Raw genomic sequence first — 16,592 nt, 5'->3', positions numbered from 1 at the left:
TAGCTTAAATCAATAGTCATCATTATTGATTCTGGCTGACAAACAGTTCTACAGTGATGGCACTTCACTCTAGTGTTTGTTCAGTTTAACGACATAGTGACACGTCATATTACTTCCGATACAGCCTTTGTTTAAAGTACTAATGATAAAGCAAAGTGGTTTCACATACTATAAACAATTTTTTCAGTTGTTTTATACAATTCAAACTTTGCCTTAAAAATGAATGTACTGAAAATACAAGACTCGCTTGCCTTCAAAAGAGATAACTGCATTTCCTTTCACTAAATTGCAGGAAATAAAATACTTGGTTTAGATTTGTTTTCTGTGTCCATTATGCATCTGTATGTGCGTCTGGATTTGATTGCTAGGTTACCACAGCCAGCGAGCACAAATAAAAACAAGAGACTTAGTCAACACAGTCTGAAAATGCATCATATTGAAATACAACAAGCAAAGAAATTAAAGGCAGAATATTTGAAGTGATTGGTGTTTAGATAACTAGAAGGGTATCAGTTGCAAGTAACTGGGAATGGCTTTTAGCTCCCCCAAGCCAAACAGTGGCAATCTGTACAGAAACCAAATGGTGCTACACAGCCACATGCTTGCTCACATTTTGTGACCTGGAGGACGCCTGCTACATTCAGAAACACTACCATAAGACCAGGTTGTGCTCTCTTATTTCTATTCAAGAAAGCTACACCTCTCCATTCTGAACATTCTATAGATCAAGATGACATGCTGTGTACTACTTCATTCCTTCCATTTTCTTTAAGTCAAAATAAAAATATGAAAGGATATTTTGCACTGGAAAATAATTTTTCATGGCCATTCATCAGCTATTGTTGAAGAAAATGAAAGGAAAAATAAATGGGTTTGGAAACTCACATATTTTTCCCCCTCAGAGAAACCACACATGCATTACACTGGAAGCAGTTCTGTACCTTTACTGTTCCACCAAAGGAAAAGGAGGAAGACAATTAACATTACATATGTCTGTCCAGTAGCCCATATTTTCTGTAGTGGTTGAGATACCAGACTGCATGTACCAAAGCAGTAGACTTGTCAAGAACAGAAAAGAATCTGACAGCCTGAGGGAAGTATCTATTTATGCAAATGTTTTCTTGATATTATTAAGTTCCTGCAAAAACAATTGTATTCCCGAAGGTCACTTCATAAATCTGAAATCCAACATATAATGGTATAATTTCACTCTTGGACTAGGGATAACAGCTGTTAGAAACTGGCTGTGTTGACAGGCTAATACACTTTCTGGTCCTTATCTGAAGGGCAGAAACTTTGGTCATAGGTATTTACCTATAGGAAAGACACATTCTGTTTAAAAACAAAACCCAAACCCAAGAGAACAAACAAACAAAACAAAACAAACTCACCCCATACTAACCACAGAGCCTTTTGAGCAGAAAGTAGAAATGTATGAAGAAAGATCTGAATAGCAAGCGAATGATTGAAAAATCACACTTCAGCTACAGAGCACAGCTACGGCCAAAGAATTTGAGACAGACTGAAGGACTCTGACAAGAAATAAATTATATGTTGGAGCAGAAGTTGCACCAAAGTCCCCAAAAGGGAGCCCAGATGGTCTGGGAAACTAGACTTGTTCATGACGGAGCACCCTGTCTCTAGACTGCAGGTTCACCCCCTCTCAGAACTCCCAAGACAATTATATATTTTTGCATCACCTGATCAGTCACTGTTCTTTCACCTGCAAAAGGGAAAGAGAAGAAAACTACACATGCACCAAGAAGTTCTGAACAGTGAAACTAGACTGCATAAATTCTCCATACCAGCATGTTCTAAGGGTAGGCACACCGACAGCACCTGGCAGAACATTAGGCAAGATTTCCTGCTAGCTAGCAGGTTAGTTTGGGCACAGAAGCACATATTTAAAGTTGTCAACAGCCTTTCTAGAGTCATCAGAGCTGGCTCAGTTCTTCGCACCAATCTTCAATAAATAAGCAGCATTTCCTTTGCAGAACATGTAGAAAAACTATGACTGTTTTCTACCTACAGTACAGCATTTATAGAACATGGTCAGAACCAAGAGGCAAAAACACACTAGTATGAAGGGAGTTGCTTCCTAGCTGGCATGAAGAAATTAATCTTGGTCATCTTAGTAGTGTCCATGGTAACAGCAATGACCTTTTACCACCTTACAAATGCTATAGTCAGCTCTGTATAAGGGACGTTCTAAATCAGAAAAATAATTTTATACTCCAGTGACCTGTACAACATGACCATAAAAGCCACTTTACTGATCAATTACTTTACAAAAGTATACAGGTAGTGTACCTGAACAAGGCAGTGGAGGGATCAGGATGAAGGAAGGCAAGAATTGATTTCAATCTTAGTTATCTTTTAGAATGATGCAAAGCTTGAAGGCTGCCATGAAACAGGCTAACAGATGACCTGCTAATGTCTTGTCTTTATTGTATCAAAGAACACATATACAGTAGCACATACATTATTGCAGGGCTTTTCACAAGTTAAGGAAAATTCATGTCTATTTGATAATGAATGCAACTCACTCCACACAATGAAGAAAATCCCAACATAAGCAGTGGCATAATTTAGCCCTTTACTCTTGAAGAACAATTTAGATTTGTCTTCCAACTATTGCTACAAATTCATGGCATCTTGGACTCCAAAACAGGTAAGGACTTTGGCAATTCATTGCTGCTGCAAGCAAAGGAGCATAGGTTTGTTTGTTTACATTCCACTCCAGCTCTGGAGACCTCATTGACCTCTGGAGACCTTTGACCTACTGTACAAAGAAGTCTCAGACTTATTTTGCTGCCACTAGCAGCTGGTAGGCCATCAGGTCTCATCTCCACAGAACAGTCTGTAAGAGAGTTTAACCTTGTATTTTCAAAAGGATTTGAATTACTGCCCCGGGTTGTGAGAATGGAGGGGGAGGCACCTGCCAATGAATAAACCTTAAATTTCACAGGTAACTTGCCACCAGCTGTTCACAAGAGTGAACAAAATATCTAAATACACAAAGCCATGCCAGCCTTATCTATCCACTAGCATCAGATCACAGATAAGTGCCAAGATGGAAGGGTGATTGCTTGATTCTTTTTGCTACAACAGACTGACCTATTGATTTACTACTTAAATCCAAACACTTCATTCCAAAAAAACACAATGAGTCATGGGAAAACACTGAGAACTGTCAGAATTCAGATAAGGTACCTTGCATCTCCTATATGAAACTGAAGAATTTGGCTAGGTCTATATTATAAAGCAGTACAGCACACTGGGTGTACGGCGGAACAAGTAGGGAGGAACAGCTGGCAGCACAGACCCACCATCTACGCAACACTTATTTCAGGGATTTTTTATTTGGATTGATTATGGAAGCATACTGCACATGAAGCACGTTCTCATTCATAAGTAATCCAAGACAGTGCTAGAACACCAACAAAATCACAGGAGGCAGGAAAGATCAGGAGATCTGCTTCAAAACATATCATTGATCTAAATATATTGATCTAAACCAAACTGAATCCTTACATAGTCAACCTTAACAACTCCAAATGAAGACAATGGACAGGGTTCATCTGCTGACCCAGTAGCTTAAACTAAGGACAGAGGCACACACTTTGTAGAACCAACAGTAGATAGTGATGCTTCTAGGTATTATATTAGTAGGGTTTAATAATTATTACTTTCTTCATTTAGGAGTTTAAGTCTTAGCTGTTGAACCCAGCTGTTCCCATCTCTAGCTTTACTGCTCCGAGTGCATCTGAAATAGTAGCATGGCTGCATCTGTACAGTATGAATAAAAATTCATACAGAACAGGTAAGAGAAACTATTGCAAAAATGTCTGTGATAGGTCAAGGAATAACAATATCAACCATTTAAAATCCTACCTACTGGCTCTTTATTTCTTAGTAGACAATATCGCATAGAAGGTGTACAATGCTTATGCCTTCCTTTCAGTATCAACCACCTTGCTACAGCAAAAAAACCATACTCACACAGCAGTATGAGTAAGCTTCTCTATGACAGACTGCACAAAATACATTAACACACAATCATTCAAATTTGCCTTCATCATGCTCTTAGATTTTTCTTTATTAACAGTGACCTCCTCTCCCGCCTAGAAACAGGAGGATGAAGTAGATTTGCATAGACTGCTGCGGGTCATACTTTAAGGACCCCATTTAGCATACTTTCTCCAAGCCAATGACTAGAGACACAAAAAGCAAGGAACAATGAGGTAATACTCAATATGCTTAAGGCAAGGTCACAGAACTACAAGCTCCTGCCATGAATCGAACAGTAGTCACTCAAGTAATGCTCACATGCTTCATTTGTTTGCTAAGTACTGAAAGGGACACACAGAAGCTGGGGGGCTAGTCCATTATAGATTTATGCTAATCAGCACCAATAAAGAGCAGGTTCAGGTCAGCTTCATTAAAAAGAGAGATTCAATATTTTTTAATTCTTTTTCCAGAGAAAAGATATTTTTACTCTTCTCCTCACTGATCACAAGTAAACTGTGTAATCAGCAGGTCAGAGCCACAAATCCAACTTGCTGTGTCCTTTGTTATCGCAAAATCAAGAGTTATAGGCTATATTGACAGGCAGTCCAAGTACAGAAACCAGCACCCAGCAAAAGATACAATTTTAATTTTCAGGTTCCTTTATCTGCACCATCCTCTGATAGTCCCCAAGAGGATCCTCTGCAGATTATTCAGAAGACAGATCAGCGCTTGCCAGAGCACGCTCAGTTGTCACACAATGGACAAAAAAACCTATCTATTAAACCCAAGCACCAGGTCTCCATTCCCACTGAACCTTGGCAGAACCTCCTGAAAGCTGTACATCTTCTCCATGTGGCTGATTAGAACTGTATACCTGACAAGCACTGCTGAAGGCGTCTCTGCTGCGGGAAAAGCTCTGTAATTCCATGGGCAACCACAATGAGCAACAGCCCACGGCTGCCAGAAGTGGGAAGCCTTACTCCCTTCTCCCTACACCCACACTGCTCTTTCCTTTTGCCGATACACTCAGCCTTACATTCCTACACTTCACTACAAGATGAGACCTTTTTATAAGAATAGTTACTCACTAGAATGGCAGCAAGTTATTTCAGATGTTTTTCTTGCTATTTTAATGAGTCAAATCAGGTCACAGAGGGAAGACTGAATGAATATGTTGTACTCCCTCTGCAATCAGCAAAAGCTTCTTGTAATCCTCCCTACGGGTATGGCTTTAAGACTTAATTTTTAATGGCTTTCCCAGCCATAGTAGACTGAGGAACAAAAAAAAATTGCTGACCAGGTTAACACTCAGACTGGAGCTCAGACTGGGCCCTGAGGCTGTACAAAGGTAGAAGAAAACCAGGATTTTGTTCCTGCATTAATTCGTACTCTGAACCTAAGTACTCAACTTAGATTACTTGGCTGTAAGTATTTATAACAAGATTTCACTTGTTAATTAGGTAAGGGTAGCTCCTCCTAAACTGGAGGTCTACACAGGACTAAGTATTAACCCTGCACCTACAGTTGTGCTGAAGGGATCATGATCAACCCAGTCCTTTCCCCTGCAACAGAAACAGTCTTTACCTTAGAACTAATGTATACAGCTTCCTCATAATTTAGCTCCTCATACTGTAGGTTCAATACCAGTTCACAGGATGACTACCTTACTGAAACATAAATAATTCTTAACACCTGCATTTAAGAGGAAGGATATTATGAATAATCTTTTTCAACCACAGCAAAACCCAAGTATCTCCTCTCTTTAGCTCTTCATAAAAATCTATTTACTGCTTTTTGGGCACACAGAAAAGGTTTGTGGAAGGAACACACATTAGAAGGACTATCAGCAGCAGCTTCCCTCCCCTGTGTTTTAAATACTTTAAACACACGTAGGCCTGGGCAGAGCCTAGGCACAGATCCTTTCCTCTTCCAGCTTACCAGATGGCTCCTACTGTAGCTTCATCAAGAGTTTTTGCCTTCCCACCACAGTCTTCAAGTGCCTTTATTGTTGCCTCAAACCACCTCTGCCCCTAACGCAGGGAGCTGAAGAAAACAAATTAAGCTGTTTGTGCTGCTGTGCTTGCCTATGAGCTACCATGAATGCAAAGAAAATGCCAGCAAACAAAAAAGTCGTTCTGGTAATAACCTTGCAATGTAGAGAAACATATTTTTATATAGACACTGAAAGTAGCAACTGACCATCCTCTCGGGAGAGGCGCTACCATTTCTAGTGCTTTCACTGTGCTCTTTGCAACCCTGCCAGTTTCACTTTGTACTTACCCAGTGGGTATTTTACAAGTCATTAGAAAGCCTATGGCTTTTTCATTTAAACCCCTTCCTGCACATTCTCTCCCCAGCAGTCCACCTACCCTCTGAGCTGTATTACTGCTCCTTCTCAAGACCCCTTCCCTTCCCCAGGAGGTGAGGCTCATTATTTCAAGTTGCTTATGCTTAATAAGCTGGTGCTTGCCTGTGAACTTTTCAGAGCTTTTCCTAAGAAGAGTAATTTCCTGCCTGAACCTTCAGGCAGGAACAGACAGCTGCTATTGCCAACAACAGCGTTTAAAATATACACCATGAATCGCACAGGGAAAGAGAAGGGCATCTTTATAGATACGGATTACGCACCTTTGAACAACCTGGGTCCTTCTTCACAGGACACACCACAAAGCAGGAAAGGCAATCTGAACCAGTCACTGGAGGAATCCTGCAAACATCACTTTCTTGACCCTTTCTATACATGCACACAGCCACTGAACCAGGACAACAGAGACAAAGTACTTGCAGCACATATCTGATAATGCAGCTCACTGCTGCACACCCCTGCAACAAAACAGCACAGTGTCAGGAGACAGACCTGGTACCAAGGGAGCAGAAATTATTCCCTGTCTCATTCAACTCCCTACAGCTGTACATAGTAAGAAGGAACACCCAGCTCCCTACTTGTTCACTTCTCCTCTACACATTACCCTTTAGTCTTTTCTTCCCACTGCCTTCGGTGTAGTTAGTCTAGCAGTGCACCAACTCCAGCCCCAATGCCTTCCTCCACAGCCTCTATAGCATTGCCACAGGATTTTAAAGTCTTTCCGGCAACTTTATCCCATGTTCCTCTAAAGCAAAAAGATAAAACCCAGACCCACACCACAAGCAGGTACACTGCTGCCTCCCCCTCAACACACACTTACCTCACAGACATCTTCATCTACCAGCTCACAAACTACAAGCTATAAATTAAATCATATTTACTAGCAGTTCATCCTAGTTTTTTATTCATACACCTTTCTAGAACATTTCTCCTGAAGTTGCCACTCCAGCCTTGAAGAATCACTCATTTAGAGAAAGAGGGTAGCAAGCCTCCCACCTGCAGCTGAGCTCCCCCTTAATGGTGGCTCTGCCGTGCCAGCTGCAGTTACTCACACTGAATGCTCCCTGCCCCAAGGAGCTGGTGTGCTCCCAGCAATGTTGGTGAGCTCTCAGGGGGCTGAAGGAAGGGTTCGGAGGAGTTCATGGCTCCAGGGCTGTTTACTTAGGTTCCAGGAGTTAGAAGCTGAGTGTTTGCATGTTAAGCTGGAGGTGCCAAGGTGCTGGCCTCCCGAGTGCCCTGGGATAGCTCTGTGCAACATCAGCCCCTCAAACAAGAACTGCAGAGCTGTGGCAGCACAGGTGTTCCTCTTTGCAGAGCTAAGAGGCTGCAGGTGCTAAGCTATGGTTTGGTGAGGGGGATTAGACAGATGAGAGAGTTCCCCTTTTCTGCATTTCACTGGCCAGTGAAAGGAAGGCTTTTCAGACAGCATGATTCTTAAGGCAATATGGTCTGAATAGTCCCTGAGCAGTGCAGGGAATACCTGCACTGAGCAGTCTCTGAAGTCCAGGACTTGTTCCAGCAGCACAGAATCACAGAATCATTAAGGCTGGGAAAGACCTGCCTCTGATCATCCGGTCCAACTGTCAGCCCTACATCACCATGCCTGCTAAACCATGTCCTGAAGTGCCATGTCTACATGTTTTTTGAACATCTCCAGGGAAGGAGACTCCACTTCCCTAGGCAGCTTGTCTCAATGCTTGACCACTCTTTTGATAAAGAAATTTCTTCTAATATCCAATCTAAACCTCCCCTGTTGCGACTTGAGGCCATCTCCTTTCATCCTGTCACTTGCTACAACCTCCTTCAACTTAATTGTAGAGAGCAAAAAGGTCTCCCCTCAACCACCTCTTCTCCAGGCTAACTCCCAGCCCTTTTTCCACCAGGCAGCTTTACAGCCGTGCTTCCCCAAGCCTGTGCCATTGCATGGGGTTGTGACTGAATGGCAAAAGCCAGCATTTGGCCTTTTTGAACTTCATACAATTGGCCTTAGCCCATAGATTCTGCCTGTCCAGGTCCCTCTGCAGAGCCTCAAGCAGATCAAAACTCTCACCAGTTTAGTATCACCTGCGAAAATTAGGGAACGGTACTGGCCTGTGATAAAGGAATTAATTGATGTGGCAGGAGTTGAGAGGGAAAGTGCCACCAGTTCACCCCTGATGACAGGAAAACAGAAGCATGACAATGAACTGTTGTGCACAGGGCAGCAGGATTGCCTCCTCTCTGTGGAGGACTCTGAAAATAGCCAGAAACTAGAGGGCTGAAGCCTTGGTAAACAGAGAAATCTGTGTGCACTTAGGACTGTTTGGCTGGCTCTGGGTCTCTATGAAATCTATTTATTTCACTGTTCCTAATTTCTTCTCTCTGCCGTGTCCTTTTTCACAAAACTCAGTTTCACACAGTTTCTTTTTCTCCTTTTTGTTGAAATGGCCTTTAACTACTGGGTTTTGTTCCTGTGCTGGGCCTCATCTCACTCAGCTCTGTGCCTGTTGTACAGACCATCCTGCTACCTGTGCCTGCTCGTGGGGCTGTGTGGTTGCCTCTTGGGTGCGGTCTAACTCCTAGAACTTAAAGTGTGCAGTGATACTGAAGAATTACTAATTGGCTGGGCCAAAACCAAATCTGAACAAGGAACATGCTCTAACAGTGTCAGACGTCACCTTCAATAGTCTAAAAATGCCTAATTCATGTTTTCTTGGATGTCATTCATCATCAAAGATTATTCCTGAAAGCCATGGCTGGTTGATAGCCTTCTGCTGTGATTAAGACTGTCTTGAAGAAGTGATTAATAATGTCATTTTGTTTAGACAAGATATCTCTAGGGGAATGACCCCAATCACTGTATGTTTCTGGTACACTAGAAAAGTACCTGGATGTGTCCTCCCACAATTTCATATCAGTAGGTTCACCTTTTTATGTTGATGCCCTCCATTTACTCAAGAAATAAAGTTGCATGTTTGCATTTTTATGTCTAAGTTGTTCTTAACTTGTGAGTTCTTATGGAGTTGGATGTGATCTGATGACAGAGAATGGCCAGGAAAAGCTGTTGAATGAAATGGAAGGATAATCCAGTATTTTTTCACATACACTCAACCTTGGGAAATTAATCTCAAGTCCTGGCTCTGCCCTGGATGTCATATGTAGTGTACAGGCTTTCTCTAATCTACAGAATGTAAATGTTACTTGTGTTACCTGTAAGAAATTGTTGGCCACCTAAGTAATGGATTAACATGAAATTATCAGTACTGAATACAAATGTTTTATGACTCTGACAACTTCAGAGAGATCTAAATTAGCAAACAGTGCAGATTATTATGAGTAGATCTGTTAGTTAATGGCAAGGAACTAATATCCATGTTACATATGCATTTCAGGAGGCTGTGTTTTAGACTACTTCTATTCTGATCTAACAGATTGAATACCCACTACTGGCTGGAAAGCATTAGATGCACTCCTGAAAATATTTGCCCACCTAATATAATCCAAAAGGAATTCTAGTTTGTTTATTCTGAGAGTGCTTCATGACAACCAAAGCACAGCAAGTGATGAGATTGTTTCAAAAGCCCATTTCTAACCCTAAAATGCTCATATAAATTCCGAAGTGTACTACTGTAATTCTCGTAACTGCCATTTACTTTCGCATTAAATAATATGTTTTCAGTCTACAGAATTAAGGAAGTCTGAATTCCCACTGATTACTACCTTATATTCTTCTATCCCAGTTCCTCTACATGTTCCTCAAACTTGCATAATGCTGTCTCTTCACCTTCCTCAAACACCTACTTACTTCCTTACCCCAACAACCCAATACATTCCTACATGACTTATCTTTTTAGCTGACTTGAATATGTGTGTGCTCTTACAGGGCAGCCAATACATGTCTTTAGGATTGTCAGTTGAGCATTATACTTCAGAACATATGTTTCTGTTAAGTACCATGTTACTGTTTGCCTTAGGTGTACAGATATGGTTATCTTTCCAATTCTTTTTGAGTTTATAGAAGTCAAATTTATTTGGACACTTCTTTTCTGCTTTCAAATCTGGTCAGGTTTAGCCAAACAGCTCAAAAATTGTTAGGACAGAGACTGATAGAGAAATCATGCAATCATGTATCTTTGCTGCCATAAGAAAGCAGCTTAACTATAGGGTATTCACAGAATCACAGAACTGTTTAGGTTGGAAAAGCCCTTTAAGATCATCGAGTCCCACCGTAAACCTAACATTGCCAAAATCCTGCTCCTGCAATTAAAGACACAGCACTTTCATTAAAAATACAATGACACTATGGCAAAGGCATTGAATATTAAAACCTAGCTGTCTTCACTGCAAGCACATGAAGCTTACATTGTAAAAATGCACGCTCCCAGAGGGCTATAATAGTACTTTACCCTCTAAAGTCCCTCTTGGTAGCATTACTATACACCACTCTTAGAAACATTTTAAGTATGCTAAAGCCCACTTCTCATTAAAATTGAATTATGACAAGTTTCAGAGAAGAAAAGAGAGAGAAATAACTCTGTTCTACTAAAGCCGTGCTGAAGCACACCTGAGGTAAAACCAGTTTGCCTGCAGCAGGCTAGTAAGCAAAAGTGTCTCCCATCACTTTCTCCAGGCTCCAAGTTTTAATTAAACAAACCAAAAAAAGTTTAATTATTTTGACTGTGAAGAAAATTTTCAACATACGGTATCATATGTTTCAGCATGCTGTCAAACGGAAATAATAGGTCAGAGAAATGCACACAATTCCATAAATGCCAGATACCCATTAGTACAAAGCCCCAGTAAAGAGAAAATGTTTATTCTTTGTACCTATACAAATCAGGCAGACTATGCTGAAGACAGGAATAGTGTAAAGAACCTATCATATCAGCAGGCTAGTTCCCTATCTATAAAGAGCAATCCCAACATTTCACTTATTAAAAAAACAAATGCATAATCTTGCGGTCAGTGCAGCTTCCATTTTCTAGCACATTTAATACAACTGGGCAGGTACAGCCTGTTTGAAACATGAAACCAAGAAGAAAAATGCTTTAATTATTTTCATCTCTTAAAAACAATGGCATAAATATGCATTCCTTGTGGCTGAAGGATGTAGCCTGAAAACTGCTTTCCCCTGCTCTCCCTACTGAAAGCTCTCTTGCCTCCAACTCTGGCAGTATTTCTAAGCCTCATCACATAGAAAGAATGTGAAAATAGATATTTTTCCATTGCAGTCATTTATTTCAGAGTCCTGCACTCTGCCAACTGATGTACATAAAACATTTTAGATGAAAAAGTAATGCAAAATCCGTTCAGGCCTAGCCAGGATGAATGATTTTCCAAAAGGCCCATTTATACACATTACGATTTTCAGTCTGTGAGATTTTACACCTTCCTGTGTCTTATGAAAACATAATGTACCTCTGAATGCATGTTCCCCCATTACAGATGTGAATTTGCTGAAGGAATGGCAAGGATTACACTACACTTGACAGTTACCTCTAGTAAGGCAAATTATCTCTTTTCTCTATCATACCTTTCATAGATATTAAGAACTACACCCCAGATGCCAAGCTCAAGTCCAGATTCAGCATTTTCAAAAGCCTGGACATCTTTAAACCCAGATGCTTTCTTAAGGATCATCCACAAGTCAAACAAAAATAACAGCAACAGATATCACAAGTGAAGGTTTAGAGGCACATTCTCATCAGAGATTTGGAAAAACAAGGGAAGCTGATGAAGCATTCCTATTTGCACATATGCAGGGAGCCTGAAGCAAAGAGTTGGACATGGACACAAGGCGGTTTGAATAGTTCAGCCACAAGAAACCAACACAAAATACATGAACATCCCTAGCGCAGCTTTATTGCTGCTACCTACCACACTCAAGTGAAACCACAGGCTCTACCCAGAGTATCCTTTCTTGCCATTTCCCTTCATTCTGCCTTCTCAGCGAAGTCATGCTGACCCCCTTACACAACTAAGTCTTCAATGGCAGAGCAAACGGCCACTACTCTTAAGAAGTCAGCCAAGCTCATGCAGCAGTTTGTAGCAGATCTACCCTTGTTGATGCTCACTGTCAGCAACAGATTCTTGCAGCCTTCTCAATACTTTGCTTGCCCACCATTTACCACCTGAACCTTCACAAGCAATCCCAAGTGAGAGTCCAGGGAGTATGAACTACTGCACCACCCTTTCAGCAAAGAAGGTTTTCCTAATATCCAATCTAAATCTCCTCTGGTGAGGAGGAAACATTATTTACCTTGTCTCATCAGAGCTATAATAGCCCACAGGAATGCTGGATAACAAACATATTAAAAACCGGAAGGAGATTAGACACCCTTAGAATGGCAGAGGCAGCACCTACAAAAGACTCGCTGAACTTCTACAAAATAGTGTAACTAAAAAATAAGTACATATGACTTTACTGTGGGTGAGGCTGCACATGTCTAATCCTGACACATCCAGATGGCCGGAAGCTTCTTCCTTCCAAGATGCTAACAGCTATTTAATGGCTGTTGGTATTTTAAGGATGGTTCAGTGTGCAATACTGCTTTTATATATAGGATGCAGTGACATTCAGCTGGAAGTATCTGTCTTGGAATCACAGCAGCTAGGATCAGTGACCCTTTCCTATTTTATAATGCTGGCATGGCTGAAGACTAATCTGTACATACTCTTCTATGTCTGATTTTCCTCATAAATTACATTAATCTAGGCTCTGTTACCAATGGGCAGGAAGATACTCCTTGGAGACTGTCATTAGGCTGCTAACAGCAACAATGCTCAACAAATGCCACGTAAAACGAGGAATTAGTGCTGCAGCAGGAATCACACAATACACCTCCTGCCTGAGCATCTCCTCCGAACCGGAGCAGCGACCCCAGTTGCACCCAGCTCCGGCTCACTGCATACTACACCTCGCAGGTAGGAACGGCCGCTCAAAGCAGCTGTTGCAAACCCAGGGTTTTCCTTCCTTCCTTTGTCCCGACCACAGATCACACTGAACGACTTTCCCCGTCTCCCCCTCCCAGCCCCGCAGGGATAAGGCATCACAGCCAACAGGTAAACGAGCCACAGATGCTGCAGGTAAACTTGTCGCAGCCGCCTCCTGCTGTTAGGGTGCATTTCAGCATCAGCAACCACCGTAAAGCCTCCATCGAGGCCATTTTTTTAATTATCCGGCTTCTCAGCGCCGGCCTGGCTGGCGGACACTCACACGGGTCCCCTCCTGCCGCGCCCCCTCCGCGCTGCGGGGTCCGGGGGCTGCTCCGCTGCTCCCCGCCACCCCCGGCAAGCGTCCCGCCGCCGGCCCCGCTCCCCACGATGCGAGGCGCACGGGGTGGGGCGCACACTCACCTCTCCTGGCCTGCCGGATCTTGGGGCTCAGCATGGTCCCGGCCGCCGCCCCGCAGCCTCGGTGCCTGCCCCCGGCCGCCGCCGCGCGCTCCAGCCCTGCCCGGGAGCGGCGCTTCTCGGGGGCCGCCTCAACTCTGCTGCGTTATTTATCCGGCCTCAAATTAATTCCCCTCCAAACCGGGCATTAAGTGCCTCGGTAATTACTGTCGATAAATCGCTAGCACAGGCACGAGGGTTGGACCCGGCTCCTTCTGCTAATTGGCCGCGCGGCGGTGTTATTAATACGCCTCTTGCAGGGAGCGGCGCTCAAACCGCTCTCGACAGGCGCTTTGACTCGACAAGGATCAGATCAGGAGCTGAATCTTTCCCAGTCGAAGGAAAGAAAAAAAAAAAAAAAAAAAAAAGGCACAAACGCCGAGAAGCTTGCGCATCTGGTAAGATAGCACCTTAGAAGAAATACCGAGTGCGCTGGTTCAGAGGGCAGCGGCGTGCTGGGCGCAGCATCCCTCCTGAGGAGCTAATCCGTTGAGAGCTGGGGGGCGAGAGAGAAGCGACCCACTGCTCTCCGCAAGGAAGAAAAATATCTTGTGTCCTCACCGATAGCCTGGCGACTGGGCAGAAGGGAATGCCGTCACTCCATTTTAGCACCCATCGTTTTTATTTGTGCTCCTCGCTAAGATCTCCTTCACCCCTCCTCGGGGAGGAGGCAAAGTCTGCAGTCAGTAAGGGGAGGATGGGGGGTGGAAAGGACTATATAGGGATATATATACATGAGAACTAGTGACTATTAGCTATAAGTAGATATTTGGATGAAAAATTGAATCTAAGTAATTGACACATCCTGCCCCTGGGCTGCTCTTAGCACAACCTCCTTTCTCACCATCCCCATCTGCCTAGCAGGTCCTTCTGCAGTGTAGAAAAGGAGGTGAATATTTCTCTGCCAGCATGCATGACCTGCAGTATCACCCTCCAGGTTTGTATTGCTGGGTTGCATTGATGAAAAAATATCTGAGATTGGCAACTTCTTCCTCTGCTAAGAAAATCCATCATATCTTGGATACTGAATGCTGGCTACCAAGTCAAATCTCTAGTAGCTGAAGAGGTTCCCTGGCTCTTTACAGAGACTGTGGTTGTCAATATGCAGGCTGCCGGAATGGCTTAAGATATTTTGAACCTTGACCTTTAGCTGCTAGTGGAACCATTTGCCTAGAAGCTATGGTAAATTGCTGAGTTCATTGTGTCTGTCTCAGATTTACACACTTGTCAAGAAGGCTAGAAGGGGGATATGAACTGTTGTCTCTGTAGGTTCCTGCAGTTATTTCCCTGCTAATCATTTGTATCAGCTGGGCTTCAGCACAGTGAAGAGTAGCTGAATTTTTCAGATGTACTTTTTGTGGCAAATAAACTATTTGCCAAGTTGGGGGGTGGTGGAAAGAAAACTATAAAAAAATGCCAGCTGAGAAAGGAAAAAACCAATCCCTTCCAGCAAGTGGTTCCATGCTGGCTGCAGTGCTTTGCTCTTACAATTTGAAGAAACACTTTCTGAAAGAGACACTGAGAATAGGTCCAATAGAAAGGTATCCTAGCAAGCTTCTAGAAGGAACTGGACCCTACAGGAATGTTTAGTTCCTAAAGCTTGTATACTGAACTACTTTGAGCAGGACAACTGGGACAACACATCTCAATGTTTTGTATTTACCTTAACTCTCCAGTGAGTTTCACAGCCCCTTTCCATTCCACAGCTAGTTTCTCAGAGTGTGTTTTCCTCAGCTGTACTGACCCCACTTCACGCAAGGGCTCTGCCAATGCAGCAGTGCTGGGATCATACTTTTATCTGTAGCTCCAGTCACCTCTTCACCTGCATCTGCCCCACACCACCGGCAGCTTCCCTTCCAACACATATACCTGGAAAAAAGCTTTTTGAACATACACCCATCTATAAAAAGCCAGCATATAAAAGGTGACAAAGCTCAGGTGAGTCTGTAGTGATGCAGAAAGCAGGTAAAAAAGGTTGAGTAACAGCTGATTTTGTTTATTCTGCCTACATCAAGTCTTATCTGTCTCAGATGCTGCTGGTATTGATGACTTTAATTGCTTGTGAAGGACAGTAATTATGCCCTGCATAATTTAAGTATACTGAAGTTCAGCTGACAGTTCATCTAGGAACAATTATTTCAATGCAGTACTTTTATTTAAAGGAAAGGATTGTAAAGATGTGAAGAGTGAAGGAATAAGCTGTGAAAGTTTTACTTTCACTGTATTTGCATCAGGTGGCTACCTGAATATACAGTCACATCGCAGAAAAAAGGGATGCTGGTTTAGACCAGCCCAAATGGGGATATATTAGCTCCACGTTTCATTGATAAATAAAAGCTGGTAAGTAGAGGGGTGATGGTACTGAGAAAAAGAGAGATACATTTCTATTACACCAGTTCTGCCCTCTCACCTAGCAAACGTATCCTTGATGGGAGCTTGAAAATACCCTGATTAGAGAATTTAGACAGAAATGCAAGAAAAGTTATCTAAACAGGCTCTCCTGTTGATAGTACCTGAAGTTGTGTGCTGAGCCTCAGACTGAGTCCTTGTGCAGGCAATTCTGTTCAACATCTGCCTGCTGCTTCAGAATACAACAAACTCATGTCCTTGCTATTAAAGCCTATGATTATGATTCTAAAAAAATTATTTCAGAGGGGTACAAAAGGAGTTGCAGTACAGTCACAACAAGCAGCAGAGTCATTATTGTACCTAAGCACTCCACAAAGACTACAGAAATTCATATTGTGGCCCTGAAGTGTATTAATAGCCATAACAGGCCTGACCAGCCCCACCTGGCCACCATCCACACCCTGTGCCCATAGGCATAGGGAGCTCTTTTTAAGCC

The 16,592-nt window shown here is 42.7% G+C and overlaps 1 protein-coding gene across 4 annotated transcripts in view; it reads right to left on the bottom strand.

Annotated features, from left to right (window-relative positions):
* ARHGAP22 (Rho GTPase activating protein 22) overlaps nucleotides 1-13,843 on the bottom strand; it is a 132,815-nt gene extending 118,972 nt beyond the window's left edge. For 3 of the 4 annotated variants that reach the window (XM_069863251.1, XM_069863252.1, XM_069863253.1), the window contains exon 1: nucleotides 13,712-13,843. In XM_069863251.1, the coding sequence (XP_069719352.1) occupies nucleotides 13,712-13,745 (34 nt within the window). In that variant the 5' untranslated portion in view covers nucleotides 13,746-13,843. The remainder of the gene's footprint in view (nucleotides 1-13,711) is intronic. The other variant, XM_069863254.1, reaches the window with a different exon arrangement.
* Between the last annotated feature and the right edge of the window lie 2,749 nt (nucleotides 13,844-16,592).

Source organism: Phaenicophaeus curvirostris, chromosome 9, assembly GCF_032191515.1.
Source record: "Phaenicophaeus curvirostris isolate KB17595 chromosome 9, BPBGC_Pcur_1.0, whole genome shotgun sequence".
Taxonomy (NCBI): domain Eukaryota; kingdom Metazoa; phylum Chordata; class Aves; order Cuculiformes; family Cuculidae; genus Phaenicophaeus; species Phaenicophaeus curvirostris.
This window is presented reverse-complemented; position numbering and strand designations above follow the sequence as displayed.